Below are 17,175 nucleotides of genomic sequence, written 5' to 3'. Positions count from 1 at the left end.
GAATGATATGACTGCAAATGGCTGTGAAAGCGGTGAAGGATTTTAAAACCGACAGGCAGAACAAGCAGCAGTGTTTTGTGTTGTACGCTGCTAGCAGTAAACAGGATTAGAGGTTACATCAACAAGGACTCTGCTCTTCTGGTGACACTGCTCAGGTTCAATCAGGGTGAAACCAAAGACCAAAAATCATTTAATCTGCTGATATTAGAATATTCTCCGCTATTTTGTGACACATTTCCTCTCATCTCATTTCATTCCCAGCAGGTGTGGGGTTATCATTTGCAGCTGATGTTACATTACAGTTCTAGTTAATTTACATTTCCTGTCATCTCATGTGTGAATCACTTTCCTGGCCTGAACTCTACACCACCCACCCAGTCAAATGAGTGGTGTGTCTGGGTAAGACTGGACTGAGCCACAATCTCCTCCTCTCTAGGAGGCAGCGTCAGGCGTGGGTGTCTCATGCCAGGCCTACAGCATCGTTCATCTTAAATCAATGGGCATTAGTGTGAAAATCTGTTCTTAGTAAGATATATGCTAGGATCTGGGATATTCTTACATCTTGGGCCACAGCTCCCTGTATGTACTGCATTGTATAAAAGGCACCACATCACATCAAAGGAAAAATAAAGACAAAGTGCTTGAACAATAAAAGAAAAGAACCCTTTATAGGGTCCACACAAAAGGCCGATAGACTTGTTTTTAGAGAAAGGCCTAATAGAGTGCATCCTGAGAATAGAACCTAAAAATAGGCCCACCAATAGAGGTTAGCTGAGATGCCACTTCCCCGTCAAAATTTGCAACATTTGGGACACATCTAAGATCTCCTGGCAGTGTGTTCCAGTTACATGCAGCATGCAGCAACAGATAAATGCTGCTTCACCATGTTTAGATTGGACTCTACTCTCTGGGCTCTGCTAGCTCACTCCATGGATGTAAGAGCCCTACTCAGTGTATATTCTTTAAACATACTGTATCAGAGATGTGTTCTGGGCCTAAACCATTCAGTGGTATATGAGCTTCTCTCTGTCTTTTTGGGACAACAAACCCTTGATTCTAGCTATAGCTGGCGGTTTTGGTGATTGTTTTGATATGGCTGGTGAAGGTGAGACCTGAATTTATTAGAACAATAGATTCCACAATCGATCTTTGGTTTTTAGAGCCCAATAATTTACTAATTTACTACTTGTATTGTTGACAAACACAATAATCTGTGTTTCGTTCTTATTTAACTGAAGAAAATGTTGGCTCATCAACATTGACACAGTGAGTCTATTGGGCTGCAGTATCTGGTGAGAGAGCCAGACTAATCGGTGTATTATCTGCATAACTATGATGATCAATGTTCGTGGAATTTGACCAAAGGCTCCTAAAAGTGATTGAACAGAAGAGGTCCAAGAACTGATCCCTGGGGGATTTTGATTGTCACAGCCAACCAATCAGATTCATAAGTGCTAATGATGAACCCGTCTTCTAAATTAGACCTGCACCAATAAAGGACAACTCAGGATTTACCCCAGTTTTCCAACCTGTCCAGCAGTATTCCATGATATTTTACCTGAATCAGTATTCAGCTGTATGTCATTTAACACTTTTACAAGAGCTGTTTAAGTATTGTGGTGTGGTCAGAAGTCTGATTGAAATTCATTGATTGAAAACAGCATTCTCAATGATCTTAGCTATTAAAGGAAGATTTGAGACAGGTCAACAGTTGTTTGGCACAGAGGCATGCAGAGTTCTCCTTTTTAAGAGTTGTTTTTTGGGACTTTGGGAAAATGCCTGATAGCAGTGAGCCATTAACTATTTGCTGCAAACCAGTTAAAGGTTTAACATAGAGTTATTTTGAGGTGGTCATAGTTGTAAACAAGATTGTTGTAAACACATGGGGGTTGTAAACTAGTCAACCGTGACATGTAGAGTGCGCGAGGGTATTGCTGATGTTCCTGTTCATCATCTTAGTGATTCTCCAGGGTGCTTTCTGTTTGCTCAAAGTTTTCTTGACTTTTACTGGTACAACAACATCCATAACATTCGAACATTTCAAGTTCAAATTAGCTGTGCATAGCTGTGGCCTCCATAAACTGAGCTCTACTACTCTTGTTTATGTACCTTTTACTTAACAGAAACAGAACTAATTTGAACATGAGTGATCAGTAGGGAAAAGAAAACACAGAAATGATCCGAAAAGGTCAAGTCCTAAACCATAACAGAAGGAAAGTCAAACTGATTTTTTTCAGACAATAAAGGGAAAACCAGAAACCGCGTTCTTTACCCCAACAGGGTCTGTATCTGGACAGATGGCAGACCAGTCTATGAAAAAATGCTGATACCACTAATCGTACCAGTCCATAGACTTGCATAAAACAGGTCGGCTTAGGTCTGGATGCCTTCACCCTGTAGACCACTAGGAGTTCTAGATAACAGTTAATCATTGAAGATAGATAACCCTAAATTAGTTTGATGTGTCTATATGAGTGCAGTGAAGACCAAATAAGCAGCGCGCTATCTCCATAGGATTCAGTGGAAAGTGTTAGCCCACACATAAGTCTATGAGCTCTCCCTCTTCCATACCTCTATTGCAATCTAGTTTCAAGTAGGAAAATCATCTTAACCTGTTAACCTTCCATATCTTTGTGTAGCAACCATGGAGTCCTGTTTTGAACTGTTGAGTGTGTGAAAGCCTGAACTACAACACCAGCCTTTTATCTGTGAAGAGGTCTCCCTGACACTATTTTTAGACGTTTCCACAGACAGTCCTAAGATAAGTGACTTAATTAACTTCTTACCTGTTCATGGACGTTTAAGAACTGTACTCCTCCATAAGCTAACTTTAAGCGCCAGTCATGTAACCACTCTCCCTGCTTGCCTTGCCATGCCATGCCACCTAATTGGATCAGCTTTATAGGTTGCAGTCTTAAAATGTGCAGGCCTCAGGTAACCCCTTTACCTGCATTTTATCATGAATGCGCCTTCTTTATTGTTGTTTAAAGATTAAGTCTTCAAAAGTTACCAGTGCATTAGATCACGGAAATAATAAAGATGACGGACTATAAAATGTGCATTCATGAAGCCCATGAACATTTTGTTTAACCTCTGTTTTGGGACGTACATTCGTACACAGGTTGTCTTGGTGCTTAAGTCATAGTATAGATGTGTGAAATTGTATTATCTAAGTAGTCTAAGCACAATCAGAGAAACTGGAATCATCTACACTGATAGAAGTCAGCTAAATGCAATACAAAATGTAATTGTAGGTAATACATTGGTTATTTGTTGGTTAAAGAGACACATTCAAAGAACACACCTTCAAAGGAAAACACTTTATATAACAGATGCAACTTTTTAAGGGGATTTATTAAAGACTAGAAGCATAAATGTATAGTAGACAACGTTCACAGGCTTGATTCTCCCAAAAAACTAAAAATCAAATAGTAATTTACAGTGGGTTCTCTAATAGGTCCCATTCCCAGTCAATCTTAAGAGACGTCGTGAGGTTTGGTTGGATCAGAAAGGACAAGTCACTAATCCGGTTTACTGAGACAGATTAGATTTGTGTCTGCTTTACCGCGAGTAGCTGCTCTTTAGAGCAGTTCTGACGCCATAGGTAACTGAAGATCCCAATCGGTGTCAAAGAACAACAACTTGAGCGGGAACCTTGCTGTAACTCCCTGCATCGCCTCGAGAGCTGTTCCTGCAACACTACAAATGAGACGCACTAGGTTGCATTGAGTCACTGCGTGTTAGCGTGACATTTCTCTGCAGGTGGGAAATTACATCTTCGAAGCCCACCAAGAGTTGACGACCAGCAGCAGTGATGGGAACCATTCTGTCATTATCTCCGACATCTCAGAAGACGACTATTGTGGTCGATGGACCCGAACCTAACGACAAAAGCCTTAAGAAACATTCTGTCCTGGAATCAGCCTTGTCGTTGAAACGATTTGTTACCAATTCGGCTAGAAGGAACATTGGCAAAAAAGTTAACCCGGATCCCCAGCAACTAAATAACGAAAATTTGAAGACGGCACAGCACTTGAGTCCGAATCGCGAATCAGTGCCGGTACCAACAGTACCTTCTCAGAATCCCCCCCTGACACCATCTCAAAGTGGCAAAAAGGTCATTTCTGTGCAAAAACAACCGAGCAATTTATCCTTAGTCTCTCCCAGACGGGTGATCGTCCAAGCATCGACTGGCGAGCTTCTACTTTGTCTCGGAGAATTTTTTTGCAGAAGGTGTTGTAAGATCAAAGGACTCAACTCGAATGATATTATCATTTGGTTCCGGAATGTAGACAGGACCCTTCTGTTACAAGGCTGGCAGGACCAAGGCTTCATCACACCAGCTAGCTTGGTGTTCGTCTACTTGATCTGTAGAGAAACTGTCACTGATAATGTTTGCGACCGTGGCGAACTTCAGGGCATCTTTCTTTCCTGCCTGTATATGGCTTACTCATACATGGGCAACGAAATCTCTTACCCCATCACTCCTTTCATGGTGGAGGGCAACCGGGAGACTTTCTGGGATCTGGCACTAGGTATCATTGATAACATAAGTGATAAAATGCTGGAAATCAATATTGATCCTCATGTTTTCACTGAGGTGTTTCAGGAGCTCAAAGGCGAGGGTGAGACGAAAGAGGCAAAGGGAAGTGACCTGGATCGTTGAGATATAATTTGAATGCCAAGTTGATTGTATGGACATTACATGCTATATGATTTCTGTTTGTCTCAGTCGGGTGGCATATCCTGCAGGGACCTTAATCATTATTTTACTTCAAAACAGTGTTAATACCGCTTGTTAAAATTTAGAAATCAGTGTTTGGGCACCAAGAGGTTTATATACAATATTTGCATGCCGAAGAGATTGTGAACTTTCCCATTCAAATTTAGCTCTGTGGTACCATGCTGTGACGAATACTGCTTCAACTCTGAAGTTGTGTTTCCATTCACTTTACTGTCTTTCGTTGTTCTTAAGAACAAAAACATTTCAAGGCAGCATTGTGAGGTTGACAAAGGGAACTATCCAAGGTGCTGGCCTGGGCCTGGCCAGAATGCAGGTCGACTTTGTTAAACTTCAAATTACTTTTGAAGACAAGATGTCCAATGTGCCAACAGACGTTGTTTGAAAAAGCTCTTGACAAATTTTATATTTATTGCTGATTTGAATGTTTTGTTGTTTTGTTTGAAGCTCTATTGGTACATTTAGCACTTTTTCTGAACCGGGAGAAATCAGTTTAACTGGTTTGTAAGTTGTTTAATATGCCTATTTTTGTAGGCCTGTTCACTAGAACAGCTAGACCATAATCCATTCCAGAACAATAACAGGTTTAATTTATTTTTCTGTAAACTGTGCACATGGGGTCAGGCATGTACGTGAGGTATTGTTAAGACTGAATACACTGCCCTTTTAAACCTTGAATCAACAGTTGCCCTCAGAGGGCATATAGCACAGTGCACAACTCCTCTTTAGACTGTATCACATTGACATAGGGGGGTTTACCTTGTTCTTTTCAACCCACTTGAATTACATTTAAAAAGTAATTTTAAAGGGAGATGTCACAGCCCTCTATAGGCAAATACTATGTACACAAGGTATACTGTTACAAAATGTCAGTATGACCCCACAAGCATTGCCTACCTCATTGCTTTCACATTGCACTGATATATTGTGCACTGTCTTCATATGTTAACTGTATACAGAGTTTAAAGAACCTGGGACTGCTGGACTCTTAAATAATAAAGGCACTCATACAAATACTGTATATTTCTGTATTCTTGTGTCTGTATGAGGCTTCCACATGCCTCGTGGAGTTGCTAGCCTTGGTGCTTAATTTGAATATAACCATTATGTTTCTAAAATAACACCATTATGTATATACCCAATGCCTAGGTTTTAGTCTATGACCTAATGATATACTGTAGGTTTGATGTAGATGTTTACCCTGACAAACTCATCACCATGCAACTGAGTCAACGTTTACTTTTTGTGGACCCATGATAATAACTATAGGCTATAACATTTGCAGCTGCTCAAGCAATTATAAGATGTCTTTATACAAATGATAGATTGAATGCTGTCTCTCGACCCTATTATGTGTCATCTATCAATTTCTAGCCGGGACTGATAAGCTTGCTGTAAGGACTCAAGCCGTTCGTCATGCCTGCAAAAGAAAGAATGAATGGATCCCCCAGAATTTGTGAATAAAACAGCCAGCATGAATGATCTTTTAGTTGATTGGACAGCATTTGCTGCAGTCTCTGCCTCTTCGCTGGTTCAGAGGAACGTGTGATTCAAGACCGCCTGCGTATTCCGCTCCTCCCGTCTCTATAGTAACCACAGGACCACTGAGCCTGAGTTACTGCCGGCACTAGACATTATTACATCGTCAGTGTAAACAGCTGGGTTTTAAGTCATTTGGAGCTCAACAGATTTGAAGATTTGAACAAACACCTGTCTTTTATTAACTTTAATTATGGGGAGTAAGTACTGCTGCTACACTTTCCATCAACATTACCACCACAAAATGAGAGGTTAAGAGGTGCTGCATAGTTAGTCCACACAATGCTTTGGACATCATAGCCATTGTGTTGAATGTAGACGTTAACTTAAGGCTTGGAGGTATCTAAACTCAGCCTATGTCCTCTTCATTACTGAATGGAAAAGATAGTAGAGCATGGAAGTGAAAGGAATGGACATATGATCATACTGTGACCATGCCTAGCCTAAATTACCTGGAAAAACACACCCCACTTAGATGCACTATGTGCCTTCACTGACGTCACCTGTCAGGTGAGTGCACAGTAGGTCAAGCAATTAATAGAACATGGGATGATTATGCAATTCTCTATTATTCTATGTCTATACAATGTCACCTTCCCATGTTGTTTTTGTCCCTGCTGTTTCCTTTCTTTTCTCTTTTTCAATCGAATGCAGTTGTTAATCTGTCAACAAGATTACTCCACTGTTTGCTGCCAGCTAAACCTTTAGATACCCAGCTATATGTGGGAAGTCTAATCTCACCTTATTCTTGCCTGTATCGGTTTGCTTCAGGTAAGAGTTTGTGTGCTGTGCTATTGGCCTGGCCTGGCCGAGTAATGAATGGGGAAATCATCAGGGGTTTCTCTTCTGTAGGTCAAATTCATATTTACCAGTGCCACGGCCATCAACCATTCCTATTTTTGTTTATCTAAAAACATAAAATGAAGCTTTGTATAGAAGTCTCTATCTTCTTGATAACTTATTTCTCAAGTATCTCAGTGATCTCCACACACAAACCTTAATGACATGTTTTTCTCGATTCTGTGAGTCATCCAATTGTATAAGGTGTCGTTGGAGTATGTGCTACACGGCTGCTTAAGTTAGTTTTGATGACAGTCCAAAGGGAGCTGAAGGAGCTGTCCCCACAAGTGATATGCCTGCATTCATTATCTCACACGGAGGATGTTCTTATTTGTTTGTATTTGTTATCACTCTGGCCTTGGTTCACAATAGCAGTGACGGCTGTGATTTAATGGCATAAAGAGCCCAAAGTAAGACTTTTTTCCATATTTCCCGAGAGGCTATATGTAACCAGAATAGCTGCATTTGTCCACGTTTTCTGTCTTCCTGCTTTTGTCTTGTGGACCTGAATATGATACTTCAAAACTGAGGAATGAAAACACAGTATAAGAAAATCCAGATCAAGGACTTTTGCTGTCGCAAGACACCTAAACTGGGTTAATAACATTCCTCCCCACCTCTCTCTTCTGCTCTGTTCTGCTCTCTTCTGCTCTCCTGCCTCTTTAAGTGTGTTGTGCTGCAGAGGGATATTTTTAGAGGCTGGGTAGGTGTACTGTGCAGTGCTGTGACTGAACTCTTTGAGGGGCTTGATTGCAGTCCTTTCCATTGACAGCGAGTGAGTCAGAGAATCACTCCAACACACTAGAGGCCTGGGGTTTGGTGATCTCCAGGGACAGCAGACACAGCCTACTTCAGGAAAGCCTGCTCCACATTTCCCTTAAATTGTCTTTCGGTAAAGTCACCCTCAATTGCGAGGTCCATTCAAGCCTGGCACATATTCTGGGTCTTTCTATAGGTGGCTCATACAGCTTTGCTGATCTTAACAACAAACTGTTGTGCCAGTGTGAGGTTTATCACCACCATTTTTTTTTAAATAAACTTAACCACAGAAATGTTTAGATCTATTTTCACTACACAAATGAGTCTGAATAAATCACTGAAGTACTTATTTGTCATGAGATCCACGATGTGCTGTCGTCATGGTATCAGCATTAAAATAAGTACTTGACCCCTGATTTGCTTTTTTATGTCTAGTCTCACATGTGGCATGCCTCGTCATGGGAGTCCCACATCCCCACCCTCCTACAGTACTGTGTTATGTAAGAAGGGAGATGAAGGATCATACTTAGGACAGATTAGCGCCTTGCGTAGATTAACGCCTGTACTCCCACGAATACGGTATTCCCTGTTTGGAGCCTATTAAACCTTCACCTTGTTTTTCTGAGCATTGAACATCCATGAGTATATGTTCCAAGTGCTGCATGTTTTCTATGTATTTATTGGGTCCAGATATACATTCTTATTTACATATACATTTCCACTGCCATAGTTGTCGCTTTCCTTGATGAAAAAAAGGTGGGCATTAAGAACGCAGATTGTGGTCAATATTATATAACTTTAGTGTTATTCACTAGCCAGTGCAGAATGACTTGTCTTGTTTTTATAAGCATTTCTTGCAACTGTTACAGGGAGTTAAATCCTTTCTTTAAACACAGAGCTTCTATAGTGGCTAGCCTCTCCTGGCAAAGCCCACTGGCGAGGCAGACAGAGGTCCAGACTTGAAATGCATTCAATGTGACAGAACAGGCATTAGTGTTGCCATCAATAGAGCCCGTTCCCTGAAGGTTCTATTGATATGCAAGTCACATAAACTGGATGGTTCCTTATCAGCCCCCTCCTCTCAATCCATACACAGTCATTAAACATTTTCCGTGTGTCGTCTTTCATTTATGAATACAATAAAATATAACGTTTTTTATGTCTTTAGCTGGCACATTGAGATCAAGAGGCAACACTTTTCTTTGCTGTGCAACATGTAGGCCTAGGTTAAATAGTGTTATTATCCGTTATATTCTCCTAAAAAGCGAATAATTTTGACTGAAAAAACAACAACTCTCTTCTTTCCGTTTTATATTGTAGGTAACTGGAGTTGGCTGCTGGTTTTCTAACACAAATGGTGGACGTGTGATGCCACCTTGTGGCCACTATGGTTTTAAATGTCCATAGAGCATATTGAAAATAAAATGGGCAATACATGGTGCTGTGATCGACCTTCCTTCAAGTCATTGACAAAGTGGCATTGAATAGATTTTGTCCGATAAGCTAAATAATGTTACAACTTGAAAGTAGGAAAAAATACCAATCATATAGTTTGCATTTTTTTTTTTCATCAAATCGTTTTTATTGTTAGATCTCCATAACCATCAATGTTGTCGTTTTACGTTTTACACAGAGGAAAAAGACATCAGTAAACTCTATAAAACAACTTTTTCTGAAAACATATCACAAACATATAACTTCGACCATTAAATAACTATAGGCTACGTTACATTTCGAATAAGAGGGCTTATTAAGAACGCTGTTGTCCACAACTGCACATTAAACTATAGCCTCTAATATAGATCATTCTTCTGGTCACGTGAAATAAATGTCTTCCGAAAAAGATCCTGATATAAGAACAGTAGGCTAAACAGCACCTGATATAAAAACAATGGTAGGGTTAGGTAAAACGTAGACTAACAAAGAAAAACAAAACATTTGGTAAGCAAAAAAATGTATTTAAAAGACACCCTTGTCGACCGGATGAAAAGACAATGACGCAGTGAGTCTTCTGTTTCTGTGTGGGTCTGTTTAATTGGTAAGTCGGTGATGCAATTTTAATTTGAAAGTTTTGAATAATTTAAAAGGGTGTTCGTTAGTCATTTTGTTTGAATTAATTCAGATTTAGTGATAATCATTACCTTCGCTTGAGGGAGAACTTAGCATAGCCAATGCTCTATGCAGTAAAGCCTACTATATTGTATGGACAAGACCAGAAATATTGGTAACCTGTGATAAACATGACACAGGCCCAGATGAACACTACACTAGGCATAGCCTACTGCTTCTTGAAGGTCTTGCTGATAAATATGAATATGAATATAGCCTAGGCTTACAAAAACCTAACAACTGAATATTCCAGAATAATAGGAGTGATTTTTCAGTTTTAATGTGTACACTAACGTGTCAATAGGCAGCCAATTGATTTTTTTTATTTTTTTTTGTATTAAAAAGGTTTTGCGTGCAGCTATGGACCCGAATTGGACGAAGCCTAATACTTTTCAGCCGTAAGATGGCGCTGATAGGCTACGTCTGTCGTCTCAGCAACAGTTATACCGAAATGTAATATCGGATAACATATTGTGGACCAACTGCTAATACAGGATATTGCTTGAGGTTGTTTGGGCAATGGGACATTTTCGTTGAACATTAAATATTTTACATTCTCTTCGTGTAGGCAATTGTATCTGATCTACCCCTCCAATTTAGCAAAGGTTCTCAGTTATAAGGACTGTTAATATTATTCAAATTATTTAAGTTGTTGATGTTGTTGACGCAGCTAATATGCGGCGCAGATACGGTGCCAAAGGGCCCTGGTTGCAGATTGTGACTGTGGTAAAGAGTCGGCGGGGAGCCTGGCCAATAGGAGAACCCGGAGTGGCCAACGCTTGGAGCCATCAGGTTGAGCTTGGAAATACCTGAAAACGGTAGTGGTGTGAAATTACTCTGCAACTTGTAAAAAGCCTGTTCGGTCGACGACGGTTGACAAACTTGTGCCAGCCCGTGAAAGTCAAACTTGTACGCATAGCGCTTTCCGTGGACCTTCGTCATGATGTTCTTGTCGTAGTAGTAGCGGAGAGCTCGGCTTAGTTTATCATAGTTCATATTAGGCTTGCTTTTCCTCTCACCCCAACGTCGGGCCACTTCGTCGGGGTCGATCAGTTTAAATTCCCCGTTGGTACCTTCCCAAGCGATGCAAGACATGTTGGAACTGTCTGACAGCAGCTCGAGCAGAAACTGCCAGAGCTGAATTTGTCCACTACCTGAAAAAAAAAAATCGGATACTATGCAATGTAACATGCAAAAATAACATTCTAAACAGAAAACACACCAAAGAGAGCATGCACTGGGTTTAGGTTTATATGACATCAAATAGGTTTAACATTGAAATTAAAATTAAATGATAATATGGTGGAAAATAATGTATTTATTGCCATGACGAATAACTTTATAAAAATAAAAATAGCCTAATCTAAAAATATTACGCATAGGCTACAAGAAAATAAAACATTTCAAAAAACTGTAACTGTAACTTTATGTATTTAAAGATTCAAATAACTATTACAGAAAACACAGGTGCAGACAAACACAGATCAGAAAGATATTTTTGTATCAAATAATTATGATAAAGTCTAATATAACTATGTAGACCTAATTTATGTTTAAAGCCCCATAATTGTACCCATATCCAGGCCACCCGAAAATAACGACTTACCTTTTTGCACTCCCGTATTCATAGGGCTCCATGATGAGTTTTTACTTTCTTTCAGTAGATGATCTGAAGGATCTGAATATAGGATTCATAACTAGATTACAATGTGTTTAATTTCCAGGCTAGACAGAAATACGAACACCGTGAAAACAATACCATGTTGCCTAAGTTAAAGCGAAGAAAATAGTTTAAAGTAGAATGTTATACCACAAAAAGTAAACGTGAATTCACAAAATAAAAGTGTTATACATTTAAATCTATTAAGGGCTGTGATAGGTCTCAGAGTGCCGCGGTTCTCCTGGAGCTTCGGTTGCATTCCCTGAACTTGAGCTGTGAAGCCAGGAAACGCGTTCAGGAAAAAGGATATCCGATTTCCGACAAAAGAAGAGACGGGATTCAGATTGAAAAGCCAAGCAATCAGTGCCCAGGAGCAACCCAGAACTACAAGAATCGTCCACGGAAATATAATAGCCTATAAGTAAGAACTTAAAAAAAATCCAATTTTATACAAAAGAGCAAGTATACCTGAGAGATACATGTTAAACATTAGGTTTCCTCCGCAGTCCTGTCTCATTGTGTCTGTTGTTCTGGAAGGGTTGGCTTTCATTCGGGTAAAGATTTTTATTAAACTTTATCTCAAAACTATGATCTGGAATAAATGGGAGACAGATTGAAGTTTCCAGGCAACTGTCACAAGCCCCATCTCTGAGACAATATTCAGACAGCAATTTCCTTTGGTGCATTGCTTTAATTAAAAGAGCAATTTACCTCTGTCATCCCTCCCTGTCTCCACAATAAAAAGGAGCCGATAGAAATTCGGCCTTATCAATCCACCATCAGGATTTAATAAAGTTTCGGCGTTAAGATCAGAGTTTCTATGGAGAATTGAAGTGTTTGACATGGAAACCAGTTCAGATCCTCTCTCTTTTCCGCCTTTTTACCTCTTTGCAAACATAAAGGCCTGTTCCATGTTGGAATAGAGTATTTACCTTTTAAATCACGCTTGACCGAGTTTTAGCACACAAGAACATTTTATCCCAGACATTACGCTTGCATGTGTCATATAATCGAAGTGAAACGTGGTCGTAAATGTAAAACCATCCCTTATGATTTGGTTGGCTCGGAATGATGTGCCATTAGCCCGTGACAACCCTATAGCTAAGTTCAAATGGGCCCTGCACCTAACTGTGTTACATAACGTACCTTGGCCTATAATATAGGCTACCTATGCCGATAAAAATAGATTCATTAAAAGTTTTCAACAGGGAATCAAAAATAAATGCCACAGTGGCCTGCAACCTATAAAGGTGACAAAAGACAGTGATGAAAGCCGTATGTAAAATGTAGATTTTTTTTATTACGAATTATGCATTACCCTTTTTATCTGATAACATTTTTTAATTAAATCTGTAGCATGACATTTGATAAAATAATTCATTGCAAAAGATAGGTTTACTTCCTGACATATATATACTGGGTTCCGTCGTCATATGTTGAAGTATTGCGGGTTTTTTTCTTACACGAGTGATCCTTCGATCCAGATGAGTTCAGGATTCTGTCCAGAGGAGATATTTCAAGTAGGGAGTCATTGCATGCTAGCGACTTGATGCATCTACTCGAGTTTGTCTCCTGGTGTTCTGTCTCCAGCTTCCCAGACTTGCTTTAGCTGCCTGAGTCTTTAAACAGATCGCAGGCAACTTAAAACAAGCCTCGAATGCTAGACATTGATACAATCACGTATAAGATTATGAAACGCAGTTATGGGAGCTCTGGTTGACCATACAGCCATCGCATTTCCTTGCAGCCAACTATATAGCAGATCACCACGGTCTCTGTTGACATTTATTAAACTGAATTACCCGCACACACACAATCAACTGCCATACGACACACATGCTTGGTTTGCTAAACTCAGAAAAGCTAAAATGTCAAGCTTACAAGTCATGGACTACAGCGGGTCATAGTTGCGTTAACTCTCTTGATTCAAATATTACCTTTCCATGGCCATTCACCCTCTCCTGTTACAAAAACACCCAGAAGAGAATTAAACCTCCTCTATCGAAAACGTGTTGGGGATTTAAAGAACTTCAGCAGTGTGCAGCAGTTATAATCAGCTGAACTAGAAGTGCGTGTTTGACAAAGGTGTGTATATAGTTGAACATTTATGAGGAGATCCTGGACTGGGCGTGGGACAATGTGTTTTAAAAGAAAGATCTGTTTCCAGGCCAAGACTATGTGGATGCGTGACTGGAGCGTTATTAGACAAACAAACAACGAAACGGATCCCAACAGGATGCAGTGAACATGAGAGGTGCGCCAAACCGCCAGAAAACAATACAGTGAAAGTAAAGTAGGCCTTTGTTTTAGTTTTAAATGATTTAATATTTAAAAGTCGATGACGTAAAGACATTATTATTTTGTTTTTAAACACTTTGGAGGATAATGTACTTAAGGGATCTTAACAGTTCTGTGAATTTAGGGAATTTCCGGAAATGTGTCTGTAGACATGATAATCTTCAAACCACAGGTCAGCACCTTGGACAGCTCAAAGCTGTATGGAATTCGCCATAACCATGTAGGCTACCTGGAATGTAGGTTATCCTGTCCGTCTGATGGTTGAACTGGGATATATGGATAATTGTGTAATAAAGAGGGCTAAACCAAAATAGAGGCTAGCAAATTCCACTGTTGAAATGGAATTCAATCGGAAAAACTGGAAAACAGACTAATCTGTCCCAGAACACTACCATGCTGTTTGTGTCTTTCATCAATACTGTCCTTGGTGGAATTCAAAGGGTAGGGAGGCCAAAATTGTGGATTTTATAATATTGCATGCTGCACAACACAACATTGCGACAACAAATGGTAGAAGCATTAGCATAAGTGATCTCATGCTTTTGTTTATTGGGATGAAAATACAATCTGACAGGAACACGACACATCCTAATCTAACATCTAAATGTTCTTCAAATAAAATGTAAATATTCTGGTTGTAAGTACTTTATTAAAAGAGGCAGTCTGTCTTCATACATATATAAACAAATGCAATCTATTAATGCTTCAAAAACAAAAGGCTTGATAATATAATAAAATGAATACTGAATCATTAGTGGTAGAAAGTGTAAATAAACGACTTTCTGTGGTGACACAAAAAAGGGTAAAAAAAGAAACGATTAGCAGGGCAGATTCACTTTTGATAAGTGAATAATACTATTTTGGGTAAAAAAGCAAGGAATTGTCACAAGCACTCTTTTTCAAAGTTTGAATAAAGTCTTTATTGCCTATTTTAATACATTGTATGGCATGGTAGGTACATAACAGCCGCCGGACTTACTGCTGGATTCTACGAATAGACTGGACCTGGTTGGTATGGGCCTGGGTGCTGAACTCATTGTAGTTTCTGTACTCTCCTTGGTGTCTGTCTCTCTCCAAGACGTACTGATATCCGCGGTAACCAGGGAACTGATAGGCGACCCAGCTGTGGAGGGAAAGGCCAGTGTTTCATTTATCACACGCTGTGAAAGGCCTGTCTGCACATCTATAAGATAACCTCCCTGATGTCTGGGCACAGACTCATTTTGCTATTGTCTTGTGGGAGTGCTGTGGGGACTGCTTCGAGAAATACACATAACACATAATAAGACATATCTTCCCTCAGCGTGAGCGTATTATGAATGATGGTGCAGTTATAAAATAAGCTTTGCAATTAAATAGACGAACATAGAACGGAGTATTGCCATTAGGGATCTGTGAGTGGGCTGAAAATATATTGACCAGGAAATGCATGTGCAGTGTGGAATATTCTATGTGTGACTAAGGGTAGACTTACGCTCCAGAATTGACTTTCATGGAGGGCACTTCCTTGCTGCACCAGCCCATGGCCTGAAGGGAGGGGTAGTCATCGCTCATCTCAAACTTGCGCCCCTGGAAGTCTTCACACTCATAGAGTGTCACTTTGCTGTCACTGTGGTTCTGGTGAAATGGAGAAAACATAATATTATGTAACGAGTGCCATTTTTAAGGAATGGGTACACAAAAATAATGAAAGTACATTTATGTTGGATTAACTCTTTTTACAAAATGTGATTATAAGCCATCAACAAGGAAGTGTTCCCAAGAAGCTTGTATTGTATGTATAGTGACACAGCACTACAACATCAGTGTTTATGTGTCTGTTTGTATGTGTGTGCATGTGGGGGGTGTCCACGTTTGTGTGTGTCTCTGTGTGTGTACACATCCTGCACAGTAAAGCTATACTTTCTGAATAAAACTTACAGCACACTTAATTGGTCTGAAGGAGAGCATGTGCTCGGTTCTGTAACTGCTGTTTCCGCTCCAGGCTTCAAATCGGGGATAATCACCCTTCTCGAGGATGAACTGCTGACCCTGATATTCAGGATACTCATACCCTACCCAGCTAGAATAGGGAGAGACAGACAGAGGGATAGAGAAAAACAAATGGAAAGAAAGACAGAGAGAGAGAGAGAATTTAAGAGGTTTTGCTGGCAGGTAAAAAGGAATCGAAAATCAAATAGTTAGCCCACAATGCCCAACACCCACCAGCGAGTGAGGCCCTGCTGATTGGATGACAAAGGCTAAAGCAAACACTGCATGCTTTCTCCTCGCTTTGTTTCCGCAGAGCTTTTGTCTGGCAATCAGTCACTCCACCTCTTGTCTTCATATCAGACAGCTGGCCTTTCAGCTTCTAGTTACCACTACGCCCTGCTTTTCATTTACCAACATATAACCATTATTTTTTCCTTTTCTTGACATCATATCCTGACTGTGTAGTTGTAAGACAGTCAGGCCGGTGCATGAAATACATTAAGTAACAAAAAAGCACATATGTAACTACTGTTAAGCTTCTCAATAAGACTGTTTGACTGTATGAATAGAATATAATAAAATAACATCACATCTTTGAATATGCAGTCCTCCAGCCCTAGGTAAATGAAAACTGTAGCACTTTCCTAACAGACATCCATGAGACACTGCAGCATGATATTGAGCAAACACAGCTGTAGTGGCTCTCTCCACAAATGAAGTCCAAGAATGTGTAGGCATTTATAACATCATAATCCTGCCACACTGCTGTAGTTGTCATCGCTCTGGCCAGAAGCACAGTTGTATCCCAGCAAATGAAAAAACCCAGTGAAAGACTTACGCGCCATTTTCCACCTTGATGGAGCGGATCTTCTGGAATCCCCTGTCCATGATATTCTGGCACTCCAGCATGAACTCACAGCGCTTGCCCTGGAAGTTCTCCTCCTCCCAGACAGTGACCCTCCACTGTCCCATCTGCTCCATCATCTGTTGTTGTGTGTTCATGGTTGCTGTTGTCACCAGTCTCCCTTCAAATAGGGCAACAAGGAATACCAGCAGTTATTCACCCAGGCTTTGGAGAGACCAACAGAAGTTCACAGATAACTGATGTGAACCTTGATTCCTGGACAAGGAGTACGTATGTAATTATAGTTCAAGAGTGAGCTCTCGTTCTTTTGAGTGATTTTTATCTATGTTTTTGTTTTTCTCAAAGGTAAAAAAAAAACTGCTTTGTACTCTTTGCCAATGTGCAGGAACCAGA

General features: G+C 40.0%; 3 protein-coding genes across 3 annotated transcripts; 1 reads left to right on the top strand and 2 right to left on the bottom strand.

Moving 5' to 3' along the window:
* Positions 1-3,814: 3,814 nt before the first annotated feature.
* On the top strand, positions 3,815-4,666 carry cdk5r2b (cyclin dependent kinase 5, regulatory subunit 2b (p39); the record flags this gene model as incomplete). The annotated part of the gene is made up of 1 exon (XM_080839570.1): positions 3,815-4,666. One exon carries the CDS (start codon positions 3,815-3,817, stop codon positions 4,664-4,666), a length of 852 nt encoding a protein of 283 aa, XP_080695696.1.
* A 5,931-nt stretch (positions 4,667-10,597) lies between these two features.
* fev (FEV transcription factor, ETS family member) lies at positions 10,598-12,180 on the bottom strand (the record flags this gene model as incomplete). Its single annotated transcript, XM_080838635.1, has 3 exons — positions 12,117-12,180; positions 11,595-11,666; positions 10,598-11,142 (listed from the first exon to the last, which is right to left on the bottom strand). Exons 1-3 carry the CDS (start codon positions 12,163-12,165, stop codon positions 10,598-10,600), a joined length of 666 nt encoding a protein of 221 aa, XP_080694761.1. The 5' UTR covers positions 12,166-12,180.
* Positions 12,181-14,921: 2,741 nt separating this feature from the next.
* cryba2b (crystallin, beta A2b) lies at positions 14,922-16,919 on the bottom strand (the record flags this gene model as incomplete). Its single annotated transcript, XM_080838222.1, has 4 exons — positions 14,922-15,069; positions 15,421-15,563; positions 15,867-16,008; positions 16,756-16,919. 4 exons carry the CDS (start codon positions 16,917-16,919, stop codon positions 14,922-14,924), a joined length of 597 nt encoding a protein of 198 aa, XP_080694348.1.
* Between the last annotated feature and the right edge of the window lie 256 nt (positions 16,920-17,175).

This window comes from Sprattus sprattus (genome assembly GCF_963457725.1).
Source record: "Sprattus sprattus genome assembly, chromosome: 5".
NCBI lineage: Eukaryota > Metazoa > Chordata > Actinopteri > Clupeiformes > Clupeidae > Sprattus > Sprattus sprattus.
This window is presented reverse-complemented; position numbering and strand designations above follow the sequence as displayed.